Genomic DNA, 27990 nt, shown 5'->3' with positions numbered 1-27990 from the left:
AGTGTGGTTATTTAGAGAGGATACAATCATAAGAAATCACAGGCCTTTATACTTCATTTAATTCATTAGACCACAAATACCATTATCAAGAAAAAAAAAATCATGTGCAAGTAATTGTGTGATGTGCCAGAGATATAAACCAAAAAACCAAACCCAGTGCCATCTAGCCAATTCCTACTCATAGCAACCCTATAGGACAGAGTAGAACTGCCCCATAGAGTTTCCAAGGAGCAGCTGGCAGATTCGAACTGCCAACCCTTTGGCTAGCAGCCGTAGCACTTAACCACTATGCCACCAGGGCTTCCGCCAGAGATATAAAGATGTCTAAAAAATGATTATTATCTGAAGGGGGTTTAGCATCATACAAGGTTGTTAGGGTGTGTGCATACAGCATGGCAGGTACGTCAAGTGCCAAAAGGATGGTTTAGGTGATAAATTTCTAGGCACTCAAATCCTATTTTTCCAGCCTTATTTCTACTTCTTGAGAGGCTCTAAGCTCTAAAAAAAAAAAAAAAAAGCTCTAGATGAACTAAATTCTTATATACGTTATTCTCTAGATACACTTAAATTTTCCTATCTCCTTATAACTTTTGATCTTCTTATCTGTCTAGTAGGTCTTTGCCTTTCAAAGTCCTATTCTGTTTTTCAGTTGTATGTCAAAATACAAATCCTGCACTAATTCCCCCCAGTCAGAAATTATTTCTCCCTCCTTGGAGGTCTTGTATTTTTACCATTTTACTGAACTTTTTACGCATACATTTTAGCTTTTTTAGCACATGTCTTGTATCATCCATTATTACTCTCATTTTGTGGTCCCTGGATGCTGAGGTAGCTCAAGAATTTCTTAGTAGGAGGGGCTAAGGAGCCATGGAATTCGTGGTGGCATTTGCGTAACAAGGACACTGTCTTTGTTTTCATCCTATTTTATTTAGGCTAACTTAGAGGGTTGATCAATGCCCACTCTCGTACCACCTGGCCACCAGCTCCCTACCCCCTGCACTAAACCACCTTCTGGCACCACCACTGAGCTACCAAGCTTGCGTGTGTGTGAGTGTGTGTGTGTGTTAGACACTTGTCTAGCATCCATTCACTATAACATTGGAACATCTAGGTATTAGGCCATTTGCCAAAATGTGTTATACAGGCCTTGGCATTACAGGGCCTAAATTCTGCACCTAATTTCCTCTAGGTATCAGGCCCATCATTTCTCAGGAGATGAATGTATGGATTCAGCTGTGTATAGGAACAACTTTTTTGGGGGGTGAGGGCCAATCCTTTTAAACTTGTTTGGAAAACGTGTGTTTCTATCCTACAGAGTGGAGTTTTCACAAAAATGTCCCGATTTTCTGTTACTTGATCATTTATAAGGCACTTTATGGTGGATATGGAAACTGAAGCTCAGAATTAATAAACGACTTTCCTGCAATCACAAAGCCAGTAACTACAATTCCAACAGCCGAGGAATTTTGACTCTGTAGCAGCCTAATTAATATAATATATTGTTTTTATCTTCTTTGTTTTTATCTTCTGTGGCCATCGCACCTAGGACAGCGCTCATAAAAAAAGAAGGGGAGGTGGATGTCAGAGTTTGTAACTGATACTTGTTCTCCGAGTCAAATATGTATATGATGTGTATGATTATTAGCTCACAATTTGGTTCCGGCAGAATTCACAGACTTAACACATAGACACTCGGACTAAACTCTTCTAAGATAATTGTAATTTTTCTCTTTCATCACTTTAAGGAAAGAAAAAGTAAGGCTGTAGTTGATACCAAAGCTATATCAACTTAAGTGACTTTCTTACATTTATTTACTTTCTACAGGACCAAGTGAGATCATCTTCACAAACCAAAAATGAAGCTCACAATCACAAATTGGGTCTTGGCGTTGTTCATCTTACTAAAAGTAAGTACGACAAAATTATTCAAAGTTACATTAATAAGGAATGTTGAAATAGAGGGGAGTGTTTTGAGCTTGGTTGAATTGGCATTTGCAAGGGCAAACAATGTTCTCCCGAAGCCTTGAAACTTACCATTTTCTTAACATTTTGTCAACAAATCTCCCCTCTGAACTTATACCTATGGTTTCCTCAGAAAGTTGAGTTTATTTGCTTGAAAAATATTTAATGTTAATTTGAGACATCATCTCCATATTATCTTGGAAAATGAACATTGAAGGCTAATGTTCTTAAATGAAGTATATGATATTAGATGTGGATTTGAAGCACAGTGTCTGTGCTGTGTCCTTTTAAAACATCTGAACTCTGTTGATCTGGTTGTTCATTTCAAATGTATCTCTCATCAAAAACTGACTAAGGATCTTCAAGTCTTTACAAACCACTGTCATTCCATCAGTCTTTCTTCAGCCTTTTTTGTATGTGTGTGTGAAAAATCACTACCAGTATATTAATTCCAAATGGCCTTTAAAGTATCTATTTGAGTCACCCCATTCCATCAGCCTCATCTACATTAATACAAACTACCCATTCACTTCTTTTCCCTTCTGAGTTAAAATAACAGGCTTAGAACAGTGCTTGGCACATAGTGAGCACTCAAAAAATGCTAGAATGATGATGATGATGAATAAAACAATGAAAACAACAATGAAGGCATAGAAAAACTAGGCTCTTCTAAGAAACATTGTTTTCATCGTTGTTGCTTTTTTAGCTGTGTTTCCCCTATTCACTTTAAATTTGTAATTTATGCACAAGCTTTATTGTTTATATAATGCTTAAATGTGAACTACATAGGACACCAACCAGGCATCTGGTCTTACCTGGAAGAACCAGGGCTGACATGTTACAAAGTTGCATTTTATCCTTTGTTATTGTGAAAAATATAAGTAACTGAAAAACACAAATAATTCTGACATATACATTTTCAATACGAAGGACGATGAAATGGGAAACTTTCTGGATACATCAATTTGTGTATTCTGGATTCGTATTTTTTTTATAGAAGCTTTGCCTGTGGCAATCAGTAGGAATCTCTTTCTTCAGCACAGTAGCATGGGTCCACACATTCAGCGGGCTTGAAACCATTGCAGAGATGGACCACTTCTTAAAGTTCTTAACAAAACAGTGCTAAAACTGTTCTGTCTCTATACTTTTTCTAAAAACCACCTGCAACCCCAAAGCAGGCTGATCACCTACATCAGAACAGGAATTTCCTGAGCCCATGAGCGTTCAAATCAGGCTGCTTTCCCCAGGACTCCACCATTAGTGTGGATGAAATCCTCTAGAATGTAAGCTCCATGAGAGCAGGGAGACCTTGCCAGACTTATTCACTGCTGAATCTCCAGAAGCTAGCACAGTACCCGGCATGTAGGAGACATTCAAGGTATTTATTGATGGAAAGAACCAGCGACGTTTCGGCTGCTGACTACACAGCTGTGGGTGCCAGCTTGGCGGTTGTATGTGTGGCGCCATTTACTTGAACTCTTAGGAGTGACATCACATATACGGTGGCTAAACTGCTCCATGGACAACAATTAAAAGGTTTCTTTTGAAGAATCATATGAGGTGGCTTCTTTGCAAAAATTTCAACACTGGTCTTTACTCAGAAAAACAATATGCCATTAATGTTTCATTTTATCTTCAAGTCAGCATAGAGTCATGTATTTATTTAAATCCCCAAACTACATAGCATAACCATAAAACTTATAATAAGTAGAATATTTTTAAGTCTTTTATATTGCTTTGTAGTATTATTTAATCACTCCACTGGTTTTGTTTTGCCTCCTTAAAGCTAAGAATAATACCACCTCATTAGCAATTTTTATTTTATTTCTGTGAAATCATCATGGAAAAAGGAATATGTTTAATGAACTTTATCAAATTTATGTATGTGTTATTTTTAAATAGCAGTAATTCCATGTTCGGAATTATATATATACTTTTATAAAAAAATATATATATATACTTTTATAGAGAGAATGAAATAGAGTGTCCCAAATGTATATGTTATTTTAGTAAAAAAAAAAAAAGTCATTGAAACATTGAGCTACCACTGGGAAAATTCTATAGTCAATGCTTAAACATGAACTACAGCAAGATAGTACTCAGATTATTATGACTCATCTAACAACAGAAGTTCCAATTTTTTATTCCTTCAGTATTGAAACAAGCTCTAGTTAATCAGGTCCCAAAAAAGGTTCACTGGAGTTTGTTCTACGCTGTAGGAATGATAAGCTCAATGCTACTGTCATCTACATGAACTATATCTACTCTTAATCATAGGCCATGTCTCCACTATGACAGAGGTTAAAACTGCATTAAACCAAGTAATGTTTTAATTGAAAATCCAAGTATATGGTTCTTCCACTCGATATTCTTGCACATTCTGTTTCCCTATGGTCTCCATGAGTTTCTAACTAGTGCAGGGTCATTTCTTAATTGGTTTTCCAACCAATTTAAAAACAGAATTCTGAATGTTGTTTTTGGAAAGAATGCCAAATTTAAGCAAAATAGTCTCTAATGTCTAAAATATTTAATATAATTGGTAGATAAGATTTACATATGACATCAGATTCCATCTTCTAATTTGATTTGAATATGAAGAAAATGGCTCAACAGTTCATGACAAAACTTATCGAGTGGTAATTCTCATAGCAACTGAAGCTTCTAGGAATAGAGCCACAAAAGAAGAATCTAAAATAGATTTGAAAGGTAATTCAATCATTAATATCTCTATCCTGAGGGCACCATGATCCTTTCTTGCTTTGAAGATTACATGATATTTAGTGAGAAGTTTTAAACCCACCACACACATTTATATAAATATAGGCTAATAAAATACAAAGGAAGCCTAACGTGGAATCTCTTCTGAAAAAATTTTTTTAACTTTACTAACCACTTTCCAAATCCTAATGGAATAGATGACCATCTTATGGTTGATGATTCTTTATCTTTCACAATTTCATGTTTCAAACAAAAATTTATAGTATTGATGTCTCCTGAGAGATGTAAGCTCTACAAGGGCAGGGCCATACCTGTTTTATTCAGCACTGTATCCTCAGCTGACTGATCAATCTAAAATCTAGTGAGAAAAGGGTCACATGACAACAGAATGGTGTTTAGCCAAATTGGTAAAAGATTTGCAAAATTTTATTCACTTTTGTAGGCTCACCAATTTCTCCTTCCTCTCTCATTAATTCAAGAGGCCTTAAATTACAAATGAAAGCCCTGGTGGCGTAGTAGTTAAGAGTGATATCTGCTAACCATAAAGGTCAGCAGCTCAAATCCACCAGGTGCTCCTTGGAAACTCTACAGGGCAGTTCTACTCTGTCCTAAGAGGTCGCTGTGAGTCGAAATCAACTCGACAGCAATGGGTTTGGTTTGGTTTTGAATAACAAATAACCCAAATATTTTGAGAGTAGGGTCAACTTTATTCACAATACGAGTCCACCTAGCATTGAAACAGTAATGTAATAAAAGTAATAAGTATCTATGCTGTTCTCTTTGCAAGATCTTTCTATTCAGATGGCTCGCTGTCACCTCCAATACAAGTTTAAAATAGAACTTTCCTTCTTTTCCCAGTAGGGTTCTCCTTTCTCAATACCTCCTTTACTCAAGTCACTATTTTTTTGAGTTATATAGGCTAAAATATCTGGGCTATTATTTGACTATTCCTGTTCTCCAGTCTTTATATTCAAGTATGCCCTCACAATTTCATTATTTGAGAGAGTGCTGAGAGTTGCTCTTTCTTGTTCCACAGCAAGGTGATCTAGTCCAGTCCTTCCATTCCGTGGCTGGCCTCCTCAATGCCAGCCCATGGACATCCGATGCCTGTCAGAATAATTTTACCAAAACCCTCCTTTCACAACCTTCTCTGATAGAAAAACTGCAAAATATTCCTTTTATTATCGTATTTTAATAATATTATAGCTAACGTATTGAGCCTTTCATGTCATAGGTATTTTGTATTTGTTTTTGTTTATCCTCACAACATAGAATGATAAATTTTGTGATTACTATTGCCATTTTACAAATGAGAAAACTTAGACCTAGAAAGGTTTCTAACTTGCTCAAAGGGACAAAAAATGTTTTAACTGTTTTTCTTGGCTCTCAGAGCACTGCATTATCTGATTCTCCTTAACCCCATTACTTACTAAGCCTCAAACATGCTCTCCTTAGGCCAGGATGTTCTTCTTTCTGTGTCACACATGCATTTACTACCTCTGGACTTTTGTGCATTCCTTCCCCTCCATCCAGAAAGCCTTCCCTCTCCTCTCTGCCTTCAAACACTACATATACTCACAGTCCAGTTCAAATTCCATCTTGTGTCTGTAACCATCCTGGACTATTTTTGCCCATGTTCTCTTTCCACTCTGAATTTTTATTTTATTGTGTGCTATACAATTTAGGTTTTAGTTATATACTGTCTCATAGGACAAGGACAGTCAATCTACACAATGACATGGACTGGAAAACAGTGAGGCTCCACCATGAATAGCCTGGGGTACACAGATCAGCTTAATAAGGATGAGTTCTGTTTTAGAGCCTGTAGCAGATATAGATAAGGACATAACATCATCTCTGCCATCAATACACTTGGGAAAACTTCAATCATAGAATAATTTAGGCAGAATAAGTTCAAATAAAAGTAGTTTCAACAGATTTGATAGAAACAGCAAACTGTATTCCCGCCTTCAGAAGAAGGAGAGTCTGTAGGCTATAGTTTTCAGGCCTTCTTCAACAAAACCTCTAAGCAGGACGTGAATATAAGAAGCCACAGGTTCAAACACCACTAAAAATTGAAGTTATAGCCACAAAGGAGATTGAAATCTGTATAAACACAAGTTAGAAAAGGCCGTATGTTAGACAGTGATCTTTCAGACACACACCACACAAATTTGATACCTGTGATGGTGATGGGGATTAACTGAGACACAAAATTAGTGTCAGTCCGTACTGAAAATGCCAATGCACGAGGAAAATATTGAAGGTTTCGGTTGATTTTCAGTAGTGAAAATGAATTACCCTGTACAGGTCATCTGCTGATGAAACCAATTTAAAGGGATTGAGGCCAATTATCAGAGGCAGGGTATCTCAGAAGAAGAGATTTTGTTTGTTCTATGGAATAAATAGGGTAACGTTTTGGCAGTGTGCACAATCCGAGCATGAATAAAAATTAGTTGAAAGAATCCAATTTAAAAAAGCTCGTTTATTGCACTTATTTTTTTGTATCTATTTTTAATAACATGATTCATGATTCTTAAGAGTCCCAAAAATGATAAAGTTGATATAATACTAGTATTTTTGGAAATCAGATTATTTATTTTGTTTACTTCTAAACTTTATAATGATAATAAAATTAAAACAATCCTTGATGATAAAGAGGTGCATAGATGTGTGTAGGAGCTATGCATTTTCAATAATGCATGGAAGCCAATGCAAATATAGAATTTGTAGATGAATTGTAAATACACTTTTTAATTATAAAACAAAAATATTGTATATGCAGACTATGAATGCTCATTGCTTGTAGAAGGAAAAACAAATGTATTCTAACTTTTTGATTTTTTCATTTATTTATGTGCTCATCTATCCTTACTCTCCATTTGTATCCAATTTTCCTTTTTATACAGCAACCAGCCCCAATACTTCCTTTCACTTTCAATGAAACCTTTCTCGAGGATCTAGACTCCGAGCCATTTCTGTACGTTCTCGGACGGAAGAGGTTGATGGAGGCACAATACGATTGCTATGAGCAAATGTTACAGTCACCATCAGACGAAAGAGAAGGTAAGAGAAGAATGTATATGAACTTGTGTTTCAAACATCATGTGAGACTTATTCTCTTCAGTGGGTAAAATATGTGTTGACTACTTCTAATTTAATTTAATATGTAATCAGTCTTCACAGCGGCTTTCATACTATGGTAGGTTTATTTTATGCAGCAGATATATCTAGTTACTTTACTCAAGTTCATCCAACTGCTCTTTGACTAACATGTACTCTTATGGCAAAATTACTACAATAACTCAGTACTCATACCTGGCAGGTAGGGATGATACAGGCCTGAGTGAGGGAGTAGAATTGGAAAATGACAGGAAGGGGAATCAGAAGATGGTAAGCAGAGAATTTGCCCTAGCTGAAATTTGTCGAAACTCTGTCTTGTTTGGGTCGACTAGGCAGCTGTCTTCCTTTAACTGTCAATTGGTTGGCAAGTTCATGCTATTCTTTCTCTCTTTCTACCCCCATTTTCCAGAGGAATTAGATGAAGATAGGTAGATATTGTTTGTCTATCACCTTCTCTAGACTGCTGTGTGTGACTACCCAGATATTCTCTAGGCTAAGCATTAGCGTTAGAGATTTTATTAGCATTAACAGGCCCAGAGAAGGAACAGAACGGAGGATGCATTGACCAGATATTGCTACATGCATTTAAATTCTCTTCCCTGTCCCCTCACACATTTCAGAAGACCCAATAGGATTTTGTAGACCCTTGTATGTCCTTACAACAATCTGTTTTTCTCTGCTTAATAGAAAAAAAAAAAAAAAAAAGTTGAGTTAAATATACTCTGTCACTACACAAGATTTGCCTTCAAATAGTCTTAATTTGTAGTTCCTACTTTTAGCATTTTCCTTTAAACAACGACCAAAAAGGTCCATTGGAAGACAGATGCACATGACTTTTCCCTCAGCCTGGAGTAGGTTCAGTGTTTATTAAGAACTTAAGGCATTAGATGCAACTCCGCCCAAAGGTTAAACCATGTCTCTAAAGCAAGTGAGACTATGGAAACACGGGACTGATATTTTCAGAGACCAAGTGAGTGCAGTCCCCTTCATCTTAATCTTAGTCATCTCAGGAGGTTGAACTTTGTAGTCTTGGTCATTGTTCAAACTTTTTTCTTTCCCCAAGCAGGGGGGTGGAATGGGGGAGGGAAGAATGCCTTCAAAGCCTGAGGCTCATTCTTTTGAATACCTCTATCCTTATCCTTTTAGTGTGAACTTGACTTTTGAAAACACTGAGAAACCATTTGGAGCCAATGTTGATGAATATAGAAAGTGATCAAACCAACCATTATTTTTGTCAGAAGCAAAGTGCAAGTCTAAACTAATAAGAGTCTTTTTATATGTTGTGCATTAACTGGCTGCAAATACATCTCCAGTAGGAGTTTGAACCGAAAATTGAATCACTTTTACATTAAGAATAGTGCCTGGAACAACAGAGGGAGAAGGAGAGTCAGGAACAGGAGGAGGATATGGAATGTGTGGCTAATTGCCTCCAGGAGCAACTGCCTCCTTTGCCATGAGACCAGAAGAACTGGATGGTGCCTGGCTACCATTACTGAACATTTTGATCAAAGATTCTATTGAAGAATCCTGATCAAAAGGGGGAAAATGCAGAACAGAATTTGAAATTATCATGGAATCCAGACTCTCCAGAGCCATGGAGGCTGGATATACCCCTAAACTATTGCCCTGAGATAATATTTAAACCTTAAACCAAAAATATCTCCTGAAGTCTTCTTAAAGCCAAACAGTAGTCTAGCTTAGCTAGTAAAAACAATGTCTGCCTTGAGCATTATGCCCTTATAAGAACTATCTATATGGGATCAAAGTGACAACAGCAACTCGAAAGATTAGATAGGAACCTTAGAGGGCAATGAGTTTGTTTTAACCTGGAAGGAACAACTCAGAAAAGGAGGATGAGAATGTTTGTACAACTCAAGGAATGTAATTAATGTTACTGAACTGTGCATGTAGAAATGGCTGAATTGTATATGTTTTGCTATGTATATTCTCAAAAAAAATAAGAAAGAAAGAAAGAATAGAGCTCTCAGAGGTAGCCCCTTCAAAGGTTAATAGTTAATAGGATCCATATGTTCTAAAGCCATATAGTATTTTTAATGATAAAGCTTTTATCCATAGATGATGTGATATTGCATACCCTTCACAGGAGTTTCCTTGTAGCATTTCTGGAAATATTTTAAAGGAAAACTTTTGGAGAAAAGACAACATACACATGACATGTATTTCTTTTAAAGAACAAATGAAAAAAATCTTATAAAAATGTAAATTCCATTAGTTGTAGGTAAAGACAATACCTTTATTTTATTGCTGTTGCTGTTATGTTGCTTTTAGTATTTCCATTTCTGAGTGGAGAGCCCCAGAATAAGATATGCTGGACATCTATGCACCCATTAAATCCTGCTGAGGATTCCAAAATTTTTGACAACTTTCAATTGTAACCTCATTGTCTAGCTTAAACCTGGACTCACAAATAACATATTTAGTTGTGAGAACCAGATTGCCAAGGGCAAATTTCCTCCAGAAAATTCGGTTATCTTTTGTCATTTCCTGAACTTTTTTTTAAGAACGTAAAGAAAGGGTAGATTAGATGCTACATGCTGATGAAGTTTTTTAAAAATGCATTCTTTGAAAATGTTCCTATCCTTAAGGTTTTTTTTTTTTAATATTTTGAAGATAGTGTCATGAATTTTTTTGCATAATGCTGACTTACAGAGTTGCTCTTCTAAGCCTTATGCTGATAATGTTGGGGGAAAAAAGCATATCTTACAGTAACTACAAGACCAATCAATCTAAATCCAATTTCTTGGTTTCATATTTTAATGGCGGATGAAGTTTCAGAAAGTAAAAACTAATAAACCCAGTTCAAAATTCATATGATTAACAACCAGTTTATACCTCAGAATTATGTTCTCACAATTAAATAAATGAAGAACAGAGAATAATGTACCTCTGCCAGCCAATCTTTGGTGCTACTTGCTTTTTAATAAGGGCAACTTTGGAATCTCTTACAAAGTAGGATTAGAGCCAGCCCTATAATCCAATGAGGTAATTCGGTCAGGGACTTGCTAAAGGTATTTGTAGCTTTGTTTACAACATAAATGACTTTTGCTTATTTGAAATGTGAGCCATCGTAGCCGGAGTAGAGGGTTCAGCTACCCATACGATTGTCCTGAGATCAATGTTTTACTACAGTTAAATCCACATGACTTCAATGTTAATATCTTTCTAAATGGCCAGGTGTGTATTGCAACCGCACCTGGGATGGATGGCTGTGCTGGGAAGACACACCAGCTGGTGTAACGCTCACTAAGACCTGCCCAGATTATTTTCCAGACTTTGATTCATCAGGTAGAATATTTATTCTAATTTTATATTTTACTATGAAGCTTTTAGAGTTATCATCGTTCTGAGATAAGAAACAGTTGTGAAATATACATACTTAATCATACTCTACAGCATTTAGCCCATTCTAAAAACAAAAAACAAACCTGTTGCTGTCAAGTTGATTCTGACTCATAGCAACCCATTCTAATATTACTCAGTAGTAGAAATAGTCTAAGCCGTCCTTATTTTTTAAGTCACATTTCTGGTCAACTGTGCACATTGATCTTAAATTCTAGTTTATAAAATTAACTTTTCTAACACTCTGTGAACAGATTTATTCAATTGTTTTTCAATTGCATTGTCTCAAATTTGGTGACTCACACAGAGACTTATGCAGATAACACGAGAGCGGGCAGTGTTTCATTCTGTTGTGCGTAACAGGGTCGCTATGTGTCAGAAGCACTTGACAGCACCTAAAAAAAACAACATACAGATACTTGGTCTAGAGTTTATATATACTGGGGTGGTGTAACATGAACAGTGGAAATGTTTATAACCTTAAAAATTATATAAAACTACAATCAATGTGTTATGGGAAAATAAATCAGAAGGCATTAATTCTAGGCACTTTCCAGACTGCTCTTCCAATAGTAGATTGTAAAAATATACTCAGTAAGTAAGACTACTACTGTTACAATAGATCATACAAAAGCCAGCACTGTGTCTCACACAGCCTGGGCAGTCAATAAATGTGTGTTGAGTAAATGAATGACACCAAATTCACTTTAGTTATAAAAGTAATATGGGAATGATTTATATTGAATATCACATTTTACTCTTCAAAACATTTTTCTACATATTATCTTAATTTATACTCAGAATATTTGACAAAGACCCACAAGTCTCCTGAAGCCTTGCCTAGTCCCCTATCTTGTCCCTTTCCTACAGAAAGCTTTAAATGGAAACAAACCCTCAATCTCAGCGAGCAACCACAGAATTGTTGAGATGCTGGTTAGTGGTGTGTGGTAAAGTGCCAAGCTTTCCTTCTCTTTGCTAAATATCAACCCCAAAGACAAGGACACCTTTGGTCAAAACTTCTTTGATTTCTATGCCAAGTTTAACTCCCAATGTCATTCCTATCATCTTATATTCTCATCTGTGCCTGCACCTTCACGCCAAGGATTTGGTCATTGAATTTTCTTCTGTCTCCAGTCCTGGTACAATTGTCACAAAACTATGGGGTTTAATACAGTGCGTAATAACCCTCTAGTAGCTTTGCAATTAAGCAGACCTGGATTTGATCCCTGGCCTTTCTACTCACTAGATGTGGAAGGGAAATTTACTTAAATTTTCAAAGCCTCAGCTTCCTCATATATACAGTAAGAAGGCCAATATCTACCTCAAAGAATCATTATTAATATTAAAGGAGATAATTCTGCAATGTGCTTAGCATAGTGCCTGGCCCATAGCAAAGATGGATATCTTTAATATGCTAGTACAGCTGAGTCAGCAAATTACACTAACCGGCTCCAGAGAGATGACTACCTAAGAGATGTTTGGGAAAGTAAATAGCGAAGAGTAAGTTATAAACCTCAGATATAACTTTGTGGGATGGAGAGAGATGATTCAAATGAAATCTTTTGAGAAGCAGAAAAAAGTGATTTCTAGATTCATCCCTTAATTTCAGACTTCTTTTTTCTATTGGATTTAACCATATGAAATTGCCAATATTTACCCACTTTAACCCACAAAAACTGCAGTTTCACATAGTTAATTTAATAAAAAAATATTGTGTCTAAATGAAGAAAACTATAGTCTTGGTCTCCTCACATAGTTCCCATCTATAATCAGAAGTTATAATGTTTGTTTAAAATATGAGATAGAGTATAAGTAGCAGTTTGGAGGCTGAGACACCTGGGTTTAAATCCTGGCTCACCCACTTTCTAGTGACTTTTACAACTCTATAGCCTCTCTTACTGTTTGTGTTCTTGTTTGTAAAATGGAGATAGTAACGCCTGCTTCACAGTGCTCTGCTGAGGAGAATAAGACAGTGCACATTAAAACACCTTACGTATACATGATTCATGGTAGCCTCTATTGACTTATATTCAAATTCAAGTTCTATAAAGTGATTTACACTTTAGATTGGCTTTTAAGCTATAATTTATTATTTTTCATTTGTAGGACTTTGAGATATTAATACAATAACTTATGCTTCATTAACAGAAATAGTTACAAAATACTGTGATGAATATGGGAATTGGCATGATGAGACTGAACACAATGAAAGCTGGTCCAACTATTCTGTGTGTAACGCTTTTACTCCTGAGAAGATGAAGGTAGGTTCCTTTTTAAATTTCAGTATTGGGTGAAAATGCCATTATTTATACATGAAAATGGACGTATAACTAAAATGTCTGCTACGAAGAAGTAAACAGATTTTATGGAAGAAAATCAGATGATGACCTGTAAGTTCTAGGGGCTCTATGAAGTGGCATTCGAGAAGATCATGAGTTTCACTTGTTGTTCAGCCTCGGTGGCAAAGTGAGCTCCGTTAGAGTATGAAATTTGGCATTTACGGCAAGGTATATCATGTCTAATAGAGAATACGATATGATTCCCTATGATGTCAGGACATTAAACATTTCCAGGGGCTCGCTAATATTTCTCTCCTCCTAGAAGAGTTCCCAAACTACAGATTTTCCACAAGTCGCAAACTAACAGTTGCCCCCCTCAGCTGGCCGTGACCTGAGTTTCATTATCATGCCTTAAAGGAACCTCTTAGAATGGGATTGTTACTGAGCCCATTAATAAAGGTGTGGCTGTTCAGATTATTTTCAGTGGGAGTTCATTCTGATTTATTAAACTGGTGTCATACTGGCTCTTACGTGTTTTGAATATCATCTCTGCATAGAAACATTGATTTAAGCCAATGGGGGGGCGGCGTGGGGAATGAAGATATTCTGTCTCTTCAGATGTGCCGGAAATCTGAAGAGATCAATAAGCCTACAACAGCCTGCTCTTCCCACAGATCAAGAGAAATAATTGGTCAATGTTTAGCCATACAGGGTATCTCTGAGCAACCCTGGTGGCTGTAACAGAAACTGTTTGTTTTCTTCAAAAAGAGGCCTGTATACTATATAATTACTAAGTTGAAAAATAGAAGCACATTACTGCTTTTGTTTGCTGTAGAGAAACTTTTGGAGTATAGAAAAAATTCTTTTCATTAAAAATGAAACAGAGGATAACACCAAAAACAAAAAGCCAAGATGAATAAATAGCTTAGAGGCCAGGCACTGGCTGAGACACCAAAGCAATTTACCTCTTCACAAATTGTTTAGTCAGTCCTGAGAATCCAACACATGCCTACGTCTTAATGGAGGGCTATTTCCTTAATAAAGTCTGATTGAAATGACTTGTCTCTGAGTAAGGAATTTTCTGAATGAGTGCAGATTAGTATTTAAAAAAAAAAAAAAGTCACCCTACTAACTGAATGGCTACAAATAGTACAGGTCCAAACAAAGAATTCTCAATGTTATCATAGTTGACCTTCAGAACTCTCCTCTATCCCCTCTAAAACCAAGAAAACCCAAACCTATTGCCATCAAGTCAATTCTGACTCATAGTGACCCTATAGGACACAGTAGAACTGCCCCAAAGAGTTTCCAAGGAGTGTGGCTGGTGGATTCAAATTCCCAACCTTTTGGTCAGCAGCTGTAGCTCTTTACCACTGCACCACCCAGGGCTCCTCTCAAAACTCTTTCCACAAATCTTCCAACTAAATGCAGGCACAAAAGATTGGGGGGGGGGTGGAATATATATATATATATATATATATATATATATATATATATATATATATATATATATGAATGTATTTACATACGAAAGCGAAAACTCTCAATCTTGGAAATAACACAAGGACGGCAATTAAATTATGAGCTGTTGATTTAATCTTACACATTACCAAAACTAAATCTGTTGTGTGGAATCGATTCCAACTCATGGTGACCCTGTGTGTTACAGAGAACTGCTTACACATCATTGTTGTTGTTATTAGTTGCTATCAAGGTGATTTTGACTCATGGTGGCCCAGTGTGTGCAGAGTAGAACTTCTTCATAAGATTTTCAAGGCTATGACCGTTCAGAAGCAGATTACCAGACCTATCTTTCAAGGCGCTTCTGGGTGGGTTCAAACTGCTGACCTTTCAGCTAGTAGTCAAGCGTGACTATCATGTTTTCCAGTTTCATTTAAAGCAACTTGTGAAATATATTTCTGAATGAGATTTAATTCATCTCAAGTAACTTCATTCTTTAAAAATAGGTCAATTTATTTCCATAAAGTGACATCAGTAAGGATAAAAATAATTTAATTGTCCAGGTTATGATTTTAGTAGGTTTTTCCCAAGGGAGGAAACTATTTGTTGATTTACACTGATATTTAAAAATAGATACTATTTTGCCTCTGCTACAATTGTTTATTGATCTCTTTGTTTTTATAACTGTTTTTTGTTCCCAGAATGCGTATTCTCTGTACTATCTGGCTATTGTGGGTCATTCTTTGTCGATTTGCGCCTTAGTGGTTTCACTGGGGATTTTCGTACACTTTAAGTAAGTACACTTTTGATTTTCTTCTTTAAGGTACTAAAATAAATGGTAAACTGTCCAGGGGTGTGTGTATAGGAGTCTTCTCCAAATCACAAGAGACATGCGACATTGGAGGTCATGCAGTAGCAAGAAAAATAAATAAGTTAAAATGTGCTTTTTAACCCTATCTTTGAGGAGAACAGAATGGATTAGGGTAGCTTGCAAAAACAATGTGCCTCCTTCCCAAAATGAGACTGTCCTGTGAGCCCATAAATACATTGTGGCAACATAGCTAAGATTCCATTAAGTATTCAGGAGAGGGTCCTCTTTCTTCCCTTATCTGTATTCTAATACATGGAGTCCATGACAACAAGTCCAAATGAACCTCAGCAGATTATAAGATGCATCACAAGTGGATTTGGCCAAAAGAAAAGTGGGCTTGGTAAAACCATGACTCCTAACTGAGTCTTTCTTCTGGCCTTGACTCAGACTCACTCAACCAAGATCAAGAGGAGTCTCTAGACGATGATGACCCATCAAGTGTAAATTCTTTGCCCCTGCAAACCTAGCATTGTTAACCACAATTATCTTCTAAAATACTGAGAGAAATAAAATTCCAACAAAGGTTTATATTCTGAGGCTGTGCCTATACCCTTGATTATATTATCTATAGCAAAATGATTAAATTGATATCAATACTGATTTTACAATAAAGGGGAATTAAATATGTTAATTCTCCTTTTCAGGAACAATTTATAATCTATGTGGGACTACATAACTTACTGTATTAAGGAAAAAACAAACCTGTTGCCATCAAGTCGATTCCGACTGATAGTGACACTGTAGGACAGAGTAGAACTGCCCCATAGGGTTTCCGAGGAACGGCTGGTGGATTTGAACTGCCAACCTTTTGGTTAGCAGCTATAGCTCTTAACCACTGTGCCAACAGAGCTCCCTATTCAACTTTAGTTAGTCCAAAGCTAAATAATCTGGCAAAACCCTTGAGAGAGTGTGGGGAGAAATTCTGTAGGAAACACTGATTTTGTCTTAATCTTTCTAAATTCCAAAAAGCTACCAAACAGCAGTTTTGAATCTGGGAAGGAAAAACAAGTCTCATTGATTTACAATCTAAATCTAATAATGGAAAGATATAAACTCAACTAGATGCTCTGCAGAGCAGACACGACAAGAGAAAAAGTGGAATATGAAAAACACACATGCTAACTTGCTAAATATTGAGACCCCAAAGAAGTTATGTCTGATATTTATACTTGTTCTCAAGAAACCTTAAATCTACCCAAACTAAAAATATCAAGGACATTTGATACTTTTAAAGTTCACCTATGCCCTGATTCCTTAAGTTGTACTTTTTGTTTTACATTTGGATTTTGGAAATATGAAAAGTGATTGTGAAAAAAGGCAGTTCTGATCATTCACTGAATTTTCTGTTTTTAATTAGCAATATTTTCCCAAAATATTATTCCAAACATTCAGTATCACCCTTAAAATTTTTACTGAACATTACAATTAAAATTTTTTGTGATTTATGCACTTAAATGGCATCGTCTGTGTGAAACCTGAGCAAAAAGTAATCATAACCTTCTTGCTTAATTCTTCATTCCCAGGGTTGAATTATTTTGCAAAATTTGAACAATTTTATAAAATTTCCATGAAACCAAAATGAGAAGCTATACCCAAAATGAGAGCCCATACCCCACTCAAATCACCCCATTGTAATCTCTGTAAAACCCTCAAAACTCCTAAAATGTGTCTGATAGGTTCGATTAAAAGGAGTAACCCTGCCGGGTTCCTTCTCAAACCAGCAGGCTAAGAAGGCCCGCAGAAGAATTCGAAGTTACTGAAATTTACGGAAGGCTGTGGAATTGCCAATACTTTGTTCCAAATCCTGGAATATTGCTCAGAATGAGATCATTACAGTGTATCTCTAATCTTAGTGTGATTTTATTCTTACATGTAAGGGGAAGTAGGAAGCAGGGTTATGTAACCCTGAAACAAATAAGAATGATTCTTCCTGTGCTATTGGAAAATGAATGTAGAAACGTATATAAAGTCTTTGCTATTTTAAAAGAGCATTGAGCTTCTATGCCTTCTTCAACCTAGAGAAAAAAAATTCAGTGATTTAAATCTTAAGAGAAAATGATGCTAAAAATTTTAAATGCACCAAAATTGGCAGAGTTAAATATAGCTCAGGATGATATACAGGTTACTTCTGGTCCACTGTCAAGTTTTCATTGGTCTAAGCCAGGTTGAATCCAGTAATGAGGTCACAGATATGTGCCTCATGGTAAGAATTGGGAAGTGTTATTATGATTATAAGGAAGGTGGCAGGTCATAGGTTCAACAGTGTTATCTGCACCATTTATAATATCTAAGGGTTTATGCAAGATAAATGGGTATGATATATAAATAATTTTTCTTGCCTTTAAATGCTTAACATTACAACCTACCTTTAGTACTATAGTAAATCCTGCAGAAGCCAAAATCTGTGTAAGATGGAAAACTGTCAGAGAAGGAAAACGCAAATATTTTCCACTGATAGCAATAGAAAAGTGGTAAGAGTGCACCCTGTCAAAGGCAGAAAACTTGCGAGACCCAGAAAAACAAGGTAGTACCATAAAGTTCCAGCTCTCACAAGTTTCATTGTGTGATAAAAATAGCTAACAAAAAAATCAAACTTGTGGCCGTCGAGTCAATTCCTACTCATACTGACCCTGTAGGACAGAGTAGAAATGCTCCATAGGGTTTCCAGGACTGCAAAACTTTACAGAAGCAGGCTGCTTCGGAGTGGCTGGTGGGTTCGCACCCTCTGACCTTGGGGTTAGCAGCCACGTGTTTAACTACTGTGCCATCAGGGCTCCTAAAAAACAATTAGGATCAGTTTATTTAAAACATTTCTCTACTGCTAAACAAGATACCATATGGTAGTGTGTGTATGTGCATGCATGCACATGTGTGTGCGTGTGTGTGTGTGTGTGTGTGAGTGAAAGCTCTTTTCTAAATCTCATCTTTATCATATGCTGCCTCCTGGAGATAAAGTTCTGCATGCTACCCCTGCTTAAAAAAAAAAAATTAGCAAATTGAAAATTTTAAAATATTACTTATGAACTATTTACTAATGCTTGGCTTTCTGAAAAATTGAAAAATGTAGCTAGAATAATGAATGTATATTCTAACAGATTCCCCCTTCCTTAAATTTAAAGTTACCTTTTTCTACAGATAATTGACAGCTCACTTTTCTTTGATTTTGAAATACAGGAAAAAAATGGTAAACACAGACAATTTGCATATTTCATTTTTCCCCAGAATTTCCTTTTCAAAATTCTTAAGATTTCTACTTTATTTTTAAGTCTTTTTAAGGAATGGTTGTTATAATGAGTCATTGTCAGCATTAACTGTTTTAAGCTTTCACGTAGGGAAATGCTCAACGTTTCGTAACCCGATCAAATATGGTAAATAAAAGATTCTTATTCATTCCAAATCTACCATAGCTATGTTGCAGGATATCTCCAGTTACATCAAAAAGTGAATTAAAAAAAAAAAAAACCTGATGTCGTCAAGTCAATTCTGACTCATAGCGACCCTATACGACAGAGTAGAACTGCCCCATAGGGTTTCCAAGGAATGGCTGGTGGGTTCTGACTGCTGACTTTTTGGTTGGCAGCTGTAGCTCTTAATCACTGCGCTACTAAAGGGCTCAAAAAAAAAAAAAGTGAAATAAGATATTCAAAATAATGTTCGTTTATGTGAGAAATCACACAAATGCATATGTATATGTTAATGGTGAAGGAGGAAGGAATGAAAAATTGCAACAAATTGCCTAGTACCCAAAAGGTTGGAAATGGCAACACCAAAAATTAGCAGCACTCAAAAAGGTCTCTAGGATGCAGACCACAATAATGCCTCACAAGGAGATCAGATCTGAGCCTATTTAGAATTCTCTGCTTGTGTCTGAGCTCCACCATCAGGAGACTATGGAGAAGAGGAACCACAAGTTGATGCTGTTGAAATATGAGATCTGAGAAGAGGTTAGAGGTGGTAAAGAGAAGAAATCAGGAGACTTAGTGAATCTCATGGACTTAATGGGTCAAGGACGTGAATTCAATACTTTGTCACAAGCAGCCTTGGTGCTGAGATCATGCCCTGGTACCCCATCTTGTCATGCAATTTCTGCATCACATTAGTGAACTGTAGGTTTTTCATTCGAAACATTTCCCAAAACTTAATGGCTTCTCTTGTAGGAATCCTTCTCTTAATTAATTTCATGGCATTTGTTACAATTAAAAGTGATTTTAGCGCTCACTCTTTCAGTTATTAGACGAAGTCGCCCTGAGGAGTGAAAACTCTGAGCTGCCGTGACTAGAAAACGGTTTTAAAAACTATTTTAAAACATCAGGCAGAAAAGTAGTGATGGGTCTAAGAAATGGGAGCAGCCTCACTTATTTCTGTATGTTCTCACATTTGTTGTTAAAAGAAATGTTTAAAATATTACCCATGTGGGGTTTATCCAGGTACTTCAACATTTTATCATTGGCTTATGCTTTGCTATGCTCCGCCCCCACCCCGCCCACAGGAATCTCAGCTGCCAGCGCGTTACCCTGCACAAGAACATGTTTCTTACCTACGTGCTGAACTCGACGATTATCATCATCCACCTCGTTGAAGTAGTTCCCAACGGTGAGCTGGTGAGAAGCGATCCGGTAAGTACTGCATGATTTTGTTTTTAGTTTTATTTTAAGGGATATAGTATCTGTAAAGAGTGAACATGGTGCTATTGTTTGACCTAAGCAGCAGTTAACATGTATAATCCTATTTACTTCCACAGGTGAGTTTTATATTAAGCAAGGCATATCATTTCTATGTAGTCCTTGGAAGTAATTGTTACATGCTAAAGGGTTAAAACCAAAAAACCAAACCTATGGTTATCAAGTCGATTCCGACTCATAGTGAACCTATAGGAGAGCTAAAGGGTTACCAAATAAAAATCACACAACAAACCATAAGGTTTTATGTCTAATCAATAATTTCTTAACACCTCTCCCTCTCTCCCAGTGCCATCGAGTCGATTCCGACTCATAGCGACCCTATAGAACAGAGTAGAACTTTTCCAAGGAGCAACTTAACACCTATGGTAACACAATATTGTCTATGCTCACAGTACGTGCTAAGTACACTTACCATAGGTGTTAACAAGGCAGTGCTTCCCAGTAGCCCCAGTATGTCATTAGTGGGCTACAGGCGTGCCAGCCTGGGCTTGGGCCAGTCACGTCAGCTATGAGCCCCTGTGCATTTACTCTACTAAGGTATACAAATATGATCCTGTTCAATGTCCGCATGACTTGAAAAGGTTTATGCTGACATAGAGAATACAAATACAGGCAATATTTCTGCTTTAAAAAATCCAGAACTGTGTCCTTATCACCACCTTGTTAAACCTGCCTTACTTGATTTTAATAATAAAGCTTTCCCTCTGGATATCTGTTAACAATCTGGCAGAAAACAATTGGCACACTTTAATCGGACATTTGAAACACTTTAATAGTGTGACTGTTTATTAGGCTAGATATGAATTGCCAATAATCGACCTACAAAATTGGCAAATTCATATGTTTCATCCTAATACAAATGTTTCACTCTATTATACATAAGGCTGCTATGAGTCGGAGCCGACTCCAGGGCACCTAACAACAATAACAATACAAATGTAAGGATAACACCCAGGGACTAGTAACAATGGGGGCTGTACTACCTGTGGTCTGAACGGACAAGGGGAGAGAATGGTATAGGAACCTAAAGACAGAGAGACAATGGTGTGGTGAGGTTGCCCTACAGAAACAACGGGCCTGTGGCAACTCTGTGGAGAGGGAGTGGGGAATAAATACCCCTTGTTCACTCTCTTGTCATCTCCCGGTCTTTGTTGGTGCTCCCCATTGACAGAGCCCAGCCAGAAACCAAAGGACAAGGGAGCCCTGGTGCAGACATACAGATCCACCTCTTGGCCCAGAATGAAGAGTGCTGTTTGCTGGACACACAGAGCCAATCTAGCACACAATGAATGGCCAAGGAATATTTTCATTTTTATCTCTCTGCTTAAACTGTGTTTTGCAAGCATCTGTAGATAGCCTCATCTTTCAAAACTGGCATTTGACAGCTCTGCCAACCCAACAACAAAAATGCGTGAAATCTGCCTGGAGCATGCCTCCTGTGTGACCATGGCATGGGAAAGCAGCTTAATTTGGCTGCTAATGGATCAGTAGTGTTAACAAGTTTCGCAGTATTAATATATCCAGAAAGGCATTGTAATTCATCTTCTAAAGTCATAGACAAAGTCCTGCCTTACTCTCCTACAAAATAATGTGACCAAATGGGTTTACCTCAATGAGTTTCCTTTTTTAATGTCAACTGATTTTAATAAAAATTTAATCCTCACAAGACCTCAGAGAGTGGTGGTGATGGTGGTGTGCATTACTCCCATTTTTAAAGATGGGGAAACGGAGATTCAGTGCAGGCAAGTGTCCTCAGTGCCATGGATAGTTAGAGCTGGGATTTGAACCCAGAGCTGTCTTACACAGAAGACCATCCTCTTTCCTCTGCACTACATGGTGTTCTTGATTGTCATTATTTACTCAAGAAAATGAGTTCTTAAAGAAAGCTGCCCAGCCATTCCAAAGCGATGACTCTGTCCATGATTGGACATGCACACCACAGTTAATTAGGGAAACTGACCCCCACTGAGTTTAAAACAGATGTAAAAGCAATTAAGTAGGCATCTCTCAGCAGAAAAGACACAGAACTTTGGCTTCCCATTTCCCATTAAGTGTGGAGACCCTGAGAAAGTGACTCTGTATGTGAAGTAGACCAGGAAATGGCTAAGTCATTAAATAATCAACCACACTGACCTGAGCAGAGCTCTCAGAAAATCACGAAACATTGTAAATTCTTGAATAGACCCTCTCCTAACTCTCCTTTGGGAGTCTCCAAATCATACCTCATGCCTCCAGGTTGCTTTCTGGTTGTAACGGTGAAGGGGGACCAACTCTGTTATCTTGCTGGGGAAGATGGGGGGGACGCTGCTCTCTAGTCAAATCCAACTCGTAGTGACGCCACTTGTGCAGCGTAGAGCTGTGCTCCATAGGGCTCTCAAAGATGTGACTCTTCAGAAGCAGATCACCAGGCCTTTCTCCTAAGGTGCCTCCAGGTGGGTTCAAACTGCCAACTTTTGGTTAGTAGCCGAATGCTTCAAGTATTTGAGCCACCCAGAGACTGTTAAAAAAAATTGTTATCTTCCCTAAATAGTCTAAATTCAGGATTCTTCTGAGTTTGCTATTCCTTTATAGAAGCCGTTTGACTTCCATCAAATTAGAATAATAAAAACTGCCCTTCGTACCCTCAAGGGGCTGTCGTGGAGTTTCAAAGAAGTATAAAGCTTTTAAAAATTCTAAAGGGCGTTTATTGAAAGCAGTTGCTTACAGGATTTGTGTTAATCTGTCTCCTATGTCCTATAACTTCCTAGGAGTCTGTACTTGGCTTTCCCAACAAGCCCGTTACTCCAATAATTGCTCTTAATGCTCTTAAGAGTTGTCACTGCTGGATGTTTTCAATGTCATAGGATATTATAGGGACAAACATGCACCAGTCACAGCACACAGGCTGCCTCCTAATTGCCTACCAGCCAGCCCAGCCCTTCCTTGCAGCTCCCCGACTACCACCCACTACCAAGGGATATTCCTCTGAGGCTGGACAAAATGAGAACAAGTCACCAATAAAAAGCCACTTGTAATAGCAAATAGAGCCATATGGAGGTGCAGTGTGCCCACTGGACGTTTCCAGATGTCTGTGTCTTCCATAAGATGAAGTTTGAGGAGTCCCCTGGTAGTGCAAATGTTTAAGCGTTTGACTACTAGCCAAAAGGTTGGCAGTTCGAACTCACCCAGGTCACCGCCTTGAAGACCCTATGGAGCAGTTCTACTCTGCATACAGGGGGTCGCCATGAGTCAGAATCAACTCAGTGGTGACTAACGGTGATACAATCTTCACAACCACCTGTTACATAAAGGAAAATTTGGAAACGGGCCTCTCACAAATACATAGAACTAGTACAGGCTAAAAAACAAGCCACTAAAACAGCAAAAATGACTTCGTTATTTTAAATTGTGACACATATATTTCACCCAGAGGAAAGAAACTAAGTCATTTGTTTTTAGTAATTTCTCTATTTGAATAGTATTTCTCTGTTTAAGTTAGTGTTTCCCAATGAGATTTTTATTAAATCTCTTATCTAACCCTCCATGAGGAAGCCCTGGTAGCATGGTGATTGAGAACTCGGCTGTTAACCAAAATGTCAGCAATTCAAGTCCACCAGCTGCTCCTTTGAAACCCTGTGGGGCAGTTCTACTTTGTCCTGTAGGGTCACTATGAGTTGGAAATTGACTTGGCGGCAACGGGTTTGGGTTTTTTGGTTTTAACCCTGCATATACAAACAGCATATGCTGCTCTCTCTCTCCAAGTAAAATTAGTTCGAGGAAAAGCAGGAAAGAACTTTCAAGTAGACATGTTTTATATGTTATTCATCCTTGAAACCGTGTGTTTACTAGCTCCAAGAGAGACACAGGTGATGAAATTTGCATTGTGTCTCACCTTGAAAAACGTGTATTTTGTTATAAATGCATTCATGGATGCTCAGTTTCTTGAATATCTTTTCTCATCCAAAAGGTGAGTAGATGGCAGTTGAAACTATAAATTCGGGAATCAAAAATTATCCTTATTGTAGTAGATTTTAATGTAAAGGGGAGAAACAAGAACTAGGAAAGAAGGCATAACTGCTAATTCCAAGCCCCATCTTTCCTAGGAGTAAAGTTCTCTATCTCAAAAAAAAAAAAAAAAGACAAAATATTATTCAAAAGCTGAGGACCATGTCAATATATTACTAAGTTACATGCAGAATCATGTATATAACATTACTTTAAATGAATTATTTGAAGTACTGATTTATCCTGAAAAATTGACATTCCAGAAAACATCAGATTGAGGTTCATCCTAGCCAAGAAAAGTGGAGACAAGAAAGAGAAGACAAACAGAAGAGCATTTTGAGAAAAGTGACATCATGGCACATTGTCGATCTACAAGTATTTGCTGAAATCACAGCTAATATAGAAAGCATAATGACGGTCCCAAACTAAAGAAAAACACATCCACCAGCACTTCTTCTATCTGTGATTCAGGCATATGTCTCCTTAAAAAATAAATAAATAAATACATAATTTTTAAAGACTCTTTCTCCCTCAAGCAAACTAAAAACAGAGCTGTAGGTTATTTTTTCACTTTGGTTCAATTCTCAGGTCACTAGATCAGTAGTTAAAAGGCAAGAAGACTTTCCTTCCCAATGCCCAAAGGAATCTATTAAAAGAAAAAACATTGTCCTTAAGAGGGGAGCTGCATCCGCCCAAATGCTGTTGCGCTAGTTCTCTAAGAGCTTATTTTATTTTTGTTGAGAGCAAAAGAATGCGCAGTGTCCGTTATCCTCAGTGGGATACCCCTGTGGGTTTGTGGCCTTTTCCCCCTTTGCCATCAAAGTAGTTTCTTTTCTTGGGCGTTTAATGGTTAGGCAGATTCTTTTCTGCACAGCCAAGGGTGAGCATCTTATATCTTCACGTGCTTAAAAAAAAAAAGTTAAAAAACCAACTCATGGCATAAATAAGGGCTGAATAAACCCTCAGTTTACTGAGTGATGTGAAAATTGCCGGTTGTCATTTGCATCATTCAGACACTTCATTTCCATAATTTCTAAAATTTCCATTTTCTTGTTCTATCTGCTCATCCAATGATCTTCCTGTAGAGATTCAGGAGGCAGAATTAAAAGCATTGTTCTTGCTGCATCTAAAGGATGCTGGCAGCGTGCTTGTCATTTTCTAGAAAAAAAAAATTTTTTCTTTGAACTTTTTATCTGGGTCTGAAAGGGACAATACAAGGAGATTGGTTTTTACTGGTAACCTAAGCACTTTGCACCTCAAAAAGCTGAAACAATAGACACACATTTTCCATAGCCTCTTAAATAAGTAAAGTCGAATGGTCCCCAGGTTCTGAAAAACAAAAATCAATTTCTTCTAAACCTCAATTGTTCAGGGCAGTTGAGCTACCGAGGTATGTCAGGGCTTCGTCACAGGCACGGGAAGATCAGCTTGGGATGGATCCTCAGAACTTGAGAATGGTAAAGCACAGCATGGAAGCTGGACTCTTCCTGCTCAACCCAAGGGCAGCATAGAGCAAGGTAGGGCATATCCATGTGAGGGAGAGAACAGGGACAGCTGATGTTTGACATGAGACATCAGTGGCAGATAAAACCAGAACAGGATTATCTATTTCATTGGTCTGTGGAAGAAATTAGATTGGGAATGAAAAAGTAAGATGGTTTTGAGGGACAACGCAGAGAGAATATTGCCAAGGTGTGGTAATGGAATGAGGTATCCTACCCTGGTCATTCATGCTACTCTTCTTTACTTACCTGTCAACTCTAATAAATGGTCTTATAACCAAGATCATGTGGTACAGAAGATTATAGAAGATTTCTTTCTTCCTTTTTTAATTTATTATTTATACTTGGCTACTTTCCCATATGGATTTGAAGAGTAATTTATGCCCAACATGACTACTTACATCGACCGATTTTCCAGTGACTCTCATTTGGCCAAGCTGGGTGGAATGCATTGCACATAAAATCAGTGGCTTCAAAATGGTATCTTGTGAAATGGTTGACATAGAGAATCTTCATCTCATCATTTGCAGTTGGTTTCTCCTTCTTTGAGAAGGCTGTCATGAGTTTAGTGCAGAACTTCTTATGTATTTGCATTCACTGGAAGACCATCCAGTTGAGATGCTAGAGGTTTTTGTACACTTCCTTATGGTATGTTGGTTTGTTGCTAGAAAGCTGTGGTCAATTTTATATCTGCTGTACTTAGTTGGATTGATGGTATGTAACATTGTTCTCAAACCTTGCTCTTTGACTTAGTTACAGATGACTCTGTAATCTTGGACGAATTACTTAACCTCTCAGTGCCTCACTTTCCCAGTGAGTAAACTGGAGATCATAATAGAGCTGGTTGTGAGGATTAAATGAACTAATATACCTAAAATCCACAAAATAGGGTTTGGCACGTAACAAACGCAAATGTTAGCTGTTTTTATTTGTTATTGTTGCTAACATGTCATTAGGCCTTTAGGACTTGTTGGTTTCTCATGGTAGCACCCAGTTTATTCTGTGTTCCACAGGATAGAAGTGGAAATTCAGAGCATTTGTAAAACACTGCTTCAGTCCAAAAGGGACTGAGTGTAAAAGCAGAATGCATGCAACTAAGACATTTGTAGATCACAAATAACCAAAAGGTCTGAGAGCGTATAACTAAATTAGTCATGGCTTGAGGATTCTCAATGAAGAATGATAGAATATGCTCACCTCACCAGTGAGCTGATACTTCTGCCCCCACCACATTTCTAACAGGCTTCTTTTTCTATCAGTCAGAACTGAGAGTATTCAACTTTTTCTTTTGCTCTGGCTTTGTTTTCTGAGCACTTTCAGAGTGCTTCCTTTCCCAGTTTTCGGAGCATCTTCCAATGTGTTTATCTCAGATGGGACTTGTGTCTCTTCAGTTCCTTTTTTTTTTTTTTCTTTAACAAACTGAGTCACAGCTACAATTCCAGAGATTCAAGCTCGTTTTCTTTGTGACTGTATCAGGGATTGTGTGACAGACTCATATTTAATTGAAAATGTTCCATCTTTAAAATCCTCTGGAGAAAGTCGGCAGTACTTCAAGGTTATTTAATGCTCACTTTCTGACTGAGGGATTTTTCTACTTCATTTACCTGGTTTTAAAGACTGTACAAGTTGACAGTTTTCATGTTTATATGATGGCCTTTTTGCCCCTCAGTTTATCAACTGCACTGGCATCTTGCCAAAAAGGCCTATGATTTCTCCTCTGGAAGTTTGATTATATGCTTGAATCCAAGTCAGGATGTCTCCATGGCATTGTGAGTCCACTGGAACAGGAAGCTGTGCTCTTTGATGGTTATGATGACCAGTGCTGGAAGGCCAGCAAGTAACCAAAACGGGTCAGATACTGAAGAAACTCCCTCTATACCCTAAATCTGTTCAAAGTGTGGTCTGTGGACCAACACCATCAGCATCACTTGGATACTTGTTAGAAAGGCAGAGTCTCAGGCCTAACACCAGAAATGCAGAATCAGAATTTCTGTGATTAGGGCCCAGGAATATGCATTTTAACAAGCCCTCCAGGTGATTCTGAAGCA

At 37.5% G+C, this 27990-nt stretch overlaps 1 protein-coding gene across 1 annotated transcript in view; it reads left to right on the top strand.

The window, feature by feature from the left end:
• Window positions 1–1856: 1856 nt before the first annotated feature.
• Window positions 1857–27990, top strand: part of CALCR (calcitonin receptor) — a 41560-nt gene continuing 15426 nt past the window's right edge. Inside the window, exons 1-6 of the mRNA XM_003407144.3 lie at window positions 1857–1907; window positions 7590–7746; window positions 10999–11109; window positions 13312–13424; window positions 15605–15696; window positions 20264–20390. Coding sequence (XP_003407192.1) covers window positions 1857–1907; window positions 7590–7746; window positions 10999–11109; window positions 13312–13424; window positions 15605–15696; window positions 20264–20390 — 651 coding nt within the window. The remainder of the gene's footprint in view (window positions 1908–7589; window positions 7747–10998; window positions 11110–13311; window positions 13425–15604; window positions 15697–20263; window positions 20391–27990) is intronic.

Source organism: Loxodonta africana, chromosome 8 (assembly GCF_030014295.1).
Source record: "Loxodonta africana isolate mLoxAfr1 chromosome 8, mLoxAfr1.hap2, whole genome shotgun sequence".
In the NCBI taxonomy this organism is placed as follows: domain Eukaryota; kingdom Metazoa; phylum Chordata; class Mammalia; order Proboscidea; family Elephantidae; genus Loxodonta; species Loxodonta africana.
The sequence above is the reverse complement of the archived record's forward strand: the minus strand, read 5'-3'. Positions and strand labels throughout refer to the sequence as shown.